Source organism: Octodon degus, unplaced genomic scaffold, assembly GCF_000260255.1.
Source record: "Octodon degus isolate 3935 unplaced genomic scaffold, OctDeg1.0 scaffold00011, whole genome shotgun sequence".
NCBI classification, from domain to species: Eukaryota; Metazoa; Chordata; class Mammalia; order Rodentia; family Octodontidae; genus Octodon; species Octodon degus.
In genome coordinates this window covers 27007254-27014385 of record NW_004524587.1, presented here as the reverse complement: position 1 = coordinate 27014385, position 7132 = coordinate 27007254, and the positions used below count along the sequence as shown (strand labels likewise).

Sequence of the window (7132 nt, the reverse complement as noted above, 5' to 3'; positions counted from 1 at the left end):
CTGGCCACACACACACACACACACACACACACACAAATAAAATAAATTAAAAAAAAAAATACCAAAAAAGAAAAAAGATTGCTGTTGATTTACTTAAGGAGAAATGGTAGTTTGGGAGGGGTGCTTTGCATTTGTTTTAGGCTTGCAAGGAAATCGTGTTCTTTAGTTTTCATGTGGGCCATTGCTCTCTGTTTCCCTCTGCAGACCTTTGGTATGGCTGAAGAGTATCATCGAGAGTCAATGCTGGTCGAGTGGGAGCAAGTGAAGCAGCGAATTCTGCACACACTACTGGCGTCAGGAGAAGATGCCCTTGACTTTACTCAAGAAATTGAGGTAGTTTACTTGCAAGAGATAAAACAAAAACAAAAATGTGAAGTTAAAGACTGTTTGACTTGCCTATGGCATTCTGCCCGGTTGATCGCCACCTCCTCATGAAATACTTTGTTGGCTTGAATTCATGATGACAACCATTGCCTACATTTTCCTCCAGTATTCCAGCCTGCTTCTGCTTAGTCTCATGTTCTGCATTTTCCTCAGACTTTCTCACCTCAGCATATTTGACTTTCCTTGAGCTTAGTCTTTGACTTCTTTTTAATCAGTGCAGTATTGATTTTGAATTTGTGGCTTTAAGTATTATCTGCATCAAATTTAAATCAGAAACCTTAACTTCACAATTATTTAAGTACTTTCCATCTTGGATGTCTCATAGCCATACAAGCTAAATATGTCCAGAATCAAGTCATCATAGCAGCTCCTGTTCAGTCCACTTTTTCTCACAGGGGTCCCGTCTTTATAAATGACAATTCAAGTTTTTCACTTATTAAGATTAAAAAAAAAACACCTCAGATTCATTTCTGTCCTCTTTATCCTTCTTATACTCAGTCTATTTCATGTATTGGCAAATCCACTTAACCCTACCTTAAAGTTTACCCACAATACACCACTCCTCACCATGTCCACTGTTAACACTGGAGTCCAGAGCACTATCATTTGTTGCTTGGGTTGTTGAGTTCACAATTGATTATGAGTCACTATATGTAGCCTATGCTCCCTGAGAGAGAATTATACTACTGCTTGACCAACAGGAGGTGGAGATTATTGGGACCATTTTACAAGCTGCAAGCACACTGGTTTCCCTGCGTCTGACCTTGTATACCATTAGAATCTCAACGCAGCAACTAGAGTGATACTATTAGACAATTTATGTTTCTGTCACTGCATTATTTAGAGGTTTCTATTGGTACAAGTCTCATGTGTAGTAAAAACATCTCTTTACCACAACATACAAATTTAAGTGACCTAGACTTTTTTTTTAATTTTATGTTTAAATGACTAGTTTTATTGCTAATGTAGAATTAAGTTTAATTCTATATTACTGCCACTCCTATGTTTTGGTTTTGGTGTTTTTTTGGTCTTATGGTGGTACTAGGGATTGACTACAGGACCTCACACATGTTAGGTAAATACACTTTTAAGCCATATTCTCAGACCTCTTGAGACAAGGTCTCATTAAGTTGCCCAGGCTAGACTAGAACTTGTGATTGACCTACTTTAACTTCCTGAGTAGCTGGGACTCCTGGGGTGTGACGCCATGCATTGGCTTTTCCTAGTTCTAATTACACAGGCTTTTATAGGTTCTTTGAACAACCCAGCATTGTTTTAGAATGTTCTTCCTAAAAGACTTGTGGTTGTCTTCTGATTTCTCAGTCTTTAGATGTTGACCCAGTACCATCTTAATCAAGTCTCCCAAGTCCTTGATATTTTATACCTTCCTACCTTCATTTATTTTACTGTTTTGGTGCTGGGCCTTCTTACATTTCTCCTATGTGCTATAGTGTGTGCTTTATTTTGTTTTCTTGATTGGGTTTTCAATTTTTTGAGATAGGGCCTCACTATGTAGTAGAAGCTGATCTTGAACTCGTTATGTAGCCCAAGCTGGTTACTATGTTTTTATATTACATATTGTGTGTTTCTTATGGAATATTACAAGCTCTATAAAGGTAAGAATTTTTGTTTGGTTTATTACTATATGTCTAGTACCTAGAATAGTAAATGTCAAACACAGTAGATGCTCAATAAATATTTACTATATAACTAACTTGGCTCTGGCTAACTTTGTACTAACTGGAATATTAGAGAAATGGCAAAAACTTCTATTTTTTTAGCATGGGAAAAATAGTCTTAGTTGCAAGTGTTCATTGGCTGTAGTGCTAAGTTGAGAATTTTTTCCTTTTGAAAAACTTTAAATTTAAAAAGAGTAGTGCAGTTATATGACTCAAGAATTAAACCACCCTGTCTCCAGATATCCCGTTCCTTTGCTTCTTTGTCTCTCCCATCAATAATCACTATTTGTGTGTGTGTGTGTGTGTGTGTGTGTGTGTGTGTGTTGGTATGCTAGTGATCAAACCCAGGCTTTGATGAATGCTATGTAAGTACGCTGCCAACCCAGTTATTACTACTCTCTTATATTAATTCTTTCTAACATTTTATGTAAGAGTCAGTATGTCCCTGAGTCTTCTTTCACAAAAGTTAACTATGTGTCTGTTTTATGTATTTTTTTTCCCTTTGTGTCCTGAGGATCTGCCCTTTGAGGGATTTTGAGGCTATATCTAGGATCAGCCAGAAAGAATATCTTGCTTTTATCTGTAATGTCTGCCCTTGTGCCTGCCAGACACTTACCATCCTTGTCTCTGGGAGGGGATAGCCCTGAACTTCAAATCCTGGCTCCAGCAATGACTAGTTTTGAGGCCTTGTCCAAGTTATTTAACCCTGGAGACCTTCAGGTTCTTCACTGGTAAAGGGCATTACGCGGGCAAACCAGTGGTAATGTAAAGAACCTGGCCTATAATGGCAATTCCTTACTATTATCCTTTAAAAAGTAGTCTCAGCTAGCGGTTGGCTGGTGAGATCCTCACCCTGACTAACTGTATATGCTGGTGCCTGTGAGCCAGGCAACTGCACTGAGGATGGCGATGTGTAATAGAGGGGTCACGCTTGGAGTGCCTGCCATCCTGGTCTTCTAAATATGTACTTCTTGTCATGACATACCATTTATTGCCATAATGTCTCTCAAATAAAGGGATTTTTTTTTTTTTTTGGTAATAAATTTTTAAAAACACACACGAAAATAAGAACAAAAATGTCACAGGTCTGTCCTGTTACAATTCTGTATATGGTTAGGTTTCTAAATTTCTTTGTTTTTTTTTTTTTTTTGCAGAACCAAGGATTAAACTCATACCCTTGTGCTTGCCAGGGAAGCACTTATTCCACTGAGCCATCTCCCTGGCCCCTCTAAATTTCTTTGTAAAAATATGTAAATGCTTATTTCTGCTTTTTTTTTTTCTACTTTTTAAAAATTATTTTTCCTTCATATTCTAATTTTATTTATTTATGTGGGGGGGGCAGCTCAGCCTACTTGGGGGCAGGGCTGGCTGGCATGTGGTGCTGGGGAATTGAACCACAGTCCCTGTGCTTCGCTAAACTTGTTCTAAGTAGGTGCTTTAGACCACTGAGCCATCTCACCAGCTCCTTTCCTTCATATTCTGTAAGGACTTAAAGTTCAACATATCAATATTTGATGGAAAATACCTGTTCCATGATATGCCAAAGATGTTTGATATTGAGACAGATAGGGTAAACTGAACTACAGGTTCGTAATATTGCAGGTTAATAATAAGCTTCTCTTCTGGAGGGTTAACAACCTACGTTAGCAGATCAAAACTGGAGAAAAGGAAGGGCTGCAAGGTCAGCCAACATTTTGGCCCTAGTCTTTCAAGGTCAGTGAAGACTCGGGACATAGGAGGACCTGTACTGTAACATCATGTAACTCAGTTGTGCTCCAAATTTTCTGATCAAGGAGATTATGGAGCCACAGAGGAATGTAATTGATGATGTGTAGTGTGCCTGGGAAGAGTCACATGGAGAGAAAAAACATTCTCTCAGGCTTTCACAGAGAGCAAATTGGTCAAGCAATGGCCATGACTCATCCTCATAGCTGACACTGACAAAGGATCTACAAAGTGCGGTACAGGGCTACAGGATAAATCCTGAGGGTACTTGACTGACCTTATCAGATACAGAAGTTACATTTCTTTTTATATAGGTCTTGTTTTATCATGGTCTTAACCATCCAGCAGAAAAGTATAAAAACAGGGTATATAAAGTAAAGCCATATTAATACGATGAGCTGTAAAAGGCTCAAGTCAATAACTTCTGAGGATAACCTACTAATGTTATAGACTGCTGTAACCTACTAATAGTATAGACTGCATTTGGTTTAGCTGAATTCAAACACCTATAGTATTTAGATGCCAGTAGAATATCCACCTCTGACAGGACTAAAAGAAGGGGGGGGGATACAAAGGAAAGATCATTTTGTATTTATACATACAAAATAGGATAGATACACAGCTACTTTAGCTTAATTCAATGAGAAGATGTGTACTAATAGTGTTTGGATAGGATAGCCTGTCTGCTTCTTATACTATGGATACCCATTAAGAAAATAACAATGTACAATGTATTAATTATTGAAACTGTCCTGTTAAAAAAATTTGCCTATAAAAAAAAAACAAAATGCTTAAAAACATTAGAAGTGCTTTGAAAAGTATGGGAAAGGCTCATAATGCCTTAAAATACATACAAATACTAAAATAAATTTGATGTCACTAAAAAAAGTGTCTCAGGCAGTGGACTACTTGGAAGTGGAGATTAAAATGACAGTGTTACAAAAATGATAAAAAACACTTTTCAGGAATATTACCAATGTTTCCTCGCAAGTCTTTTTCCTAGAAGTTGTTCATGGGTAACTAGCGTTCTTTTGTGTACTGAGATAGGAAAACTGAGGCTCAGTGAACTGTGTAATATGCTAATGAGACCCAGGAATGTTGCCTTCTGGACTATTGCTCTGTTGAAGTCTGGGTCAAGGAATGGCAGCTAGGCACTGTGGGGTGCCTGTAAGTAACTTGACACGCGTTGCCTCTACAGATTTTCTCCTGATTTAGAAAAAAGTTCTTCTAGTAAATTAGTGTCTCAGTTACTTTTCTCTCATTGCTGGAAAAAAATACCTGACATCCAAAGTTAAGGGAGGAAAGGTTTATTTAGCTTAGAATTTGTGGAGGTTTCAGTCCATACTCAGCTGGCTCCAAGGCAGAGTGGCATGTGGCACAGAGCAATATGGCGGCAGAAAACAGCAAAACAACAAGAGCAAAAAGGGAGCAGCAGTGGCGGAGGAGCAGTGCTTGAACAAGCCTCTCTCCTCACCCTTTTATTACATTCAGGCTATCTGCCCCAGGGTAGGTGCAGCACTCACACCCATAATCTCAGCATTGGATCATGAATTAATCACAAACTTTAGAAGTTCACCCCATGACTGTGTGATATTTTGGGGGACAGCTAGACACAAACCATAACAGTTCCCAAATAAGTAGATGCTGAAGTCTATTGTCTTGAGAAATTGCTCCTTGAAGACCTTGTACTATATTTCTTAGGCACATAGACTTTCAGAATCAAATCAGAGTCTGAGAACTACTGTAAAAGATCCTTGAATAGCCTAATGTTTTTTTTTTTTTTTTTTTTTTCCTCTTTGAGTCTTTGTAATACTGGGCTGATAACTAGAACAACTCATAGTTTAATAAACTTTATTTTTTAAAAATTGTGTTAATAGGTTGTATTCTATATAGGGATTTGGAAGTAATTATAAATTGTAAATGAGATGTTCTTTCTTGATTGCTTTTCCCTTAAAAATAGCCTCTTCTATTTATTAGACTCTTCTTCCTTGACCTCCAGTGCCCTTGGAAAGGCATTATTGATACCTCATTATTCTGTTAGGACACCTAGCACAGTGCACATTGCTGCTCAGATAATGGAAACGGTCTCTTCAGGTTGTCAAGGGAATTATCATTTTATGGAACATTGTCAATTTTCTTACCATTTTTAGCTTTTTTTCTGAAGTATAAGATATGTATAGAACAGTGAACTAATTGTAAATATACAGTGTGATAAATTATCACAAATGGAATATACAAAGATGAAGAAAGAGAACATTTGCAGCACTCTAGCAATCCCATTTGTACTTTTTTTAAAAATGTATTTTAGTACAGGGTCTCACTACATAGATCAGACTTATAGTGATTCTCCTGTTTTTAGCCTCCCAAGCACTGGGATTACAGCTATGGACCACCACTCCCAGGCTTGTACTTATTTCTGACTTCCAGCCAACAACAGTGGAACCACTGTCCTGACTTCTAACATCAAGATTCATTTTACCTATTTTTGAACTTTGTAGAAATGGAGTCACTCACATAATATGTACTCTTGTTTCCAGCTTCTTTTGTATAATCTATAATTTATTACATGTAAACCACTCATTCTCTTGATTGAACAGTATTGCTGCAGTTTACCCATTCTAGTATTCATAGACAATTTTTTTCATAATCGTTGATGTCACTGTTTTGTTTCACTTGTAGTATGTGAAAATTCCGTTTCCCTGCTAAACTTGGTGTTTTTTATCTTTTTGAATTTAATTTTTTTGAGCCTGTGTGGGACCCAGTGTTTTTAGAGGCTTTTTTCACATAATTTCCTTCAAAATGATAGAAAGGTGGTATTATCTCCACTTAGTCCACCCTCTACATAAAAAAAACCACACAGTGAAAAGGGCAGAAGGCAGGCTTTGGAATTCAGCAGGCCTTGGATTCGTGAGCTTGAGATTCCTCATTATGAAAAGCCTCTCTTGAATAACTGTTGTAAGGAATGTAGAACATATGCAGAAGTCCCTCTCATAGAATATATACTCCATACATCCTAGCAATATTAGTGTGACTGTTAGTATTTGGTAAGTTTTACCTTAGTTTACTTAAGTTCATTTGAAGTTTTTAAAGGTGTTTTTCAAGTACTACTAGGAATGAAATATCTTCAGGCATAAAAGAAGAACTGTGACTTGATATACAATAAGTCATATTCTTTTTTAGGCATCTTATTGTCAAGACTAGGTTGTTAAAAATCCAAAGGATCCATAGGTAGAAAGCTTCAGCTGACATTGAACTTGAAGGAAAATGTCCAGATTTGTATATTTAATATAAAGAGTCTCCAACCTTAAAAAATATTTTTGTTCACTGCCTTTTTTTTTTTTTTT

The 7132-nt window shown here is 37.1% G+C and overlaps 1 protein-coding gene across 3 annotated transcripts in view; it reads left to right on the top strand.

Moving 5' to 3' along the window:
* The window catches only part of Nup93 (nucleoporin 93), a 139229-nt gene that overhangs the window by 85011 nt on the left and 47086 nt on the right, over positions 1 to 7132 (top strand). For all 3 annotated transcript variants that reach the window (XM_004625968.2, XM_023709314.1, XM_023709315.1), the window contains exon 5: positions 205 to 333. In XM_004625968.2, the coding sequence (XP_004626025.1) occupies positions 205 to 333 (129 nt within the window). The remainder of the gene's footprint in view (positions 1 to 204; positions 334 to 7132) is intronic.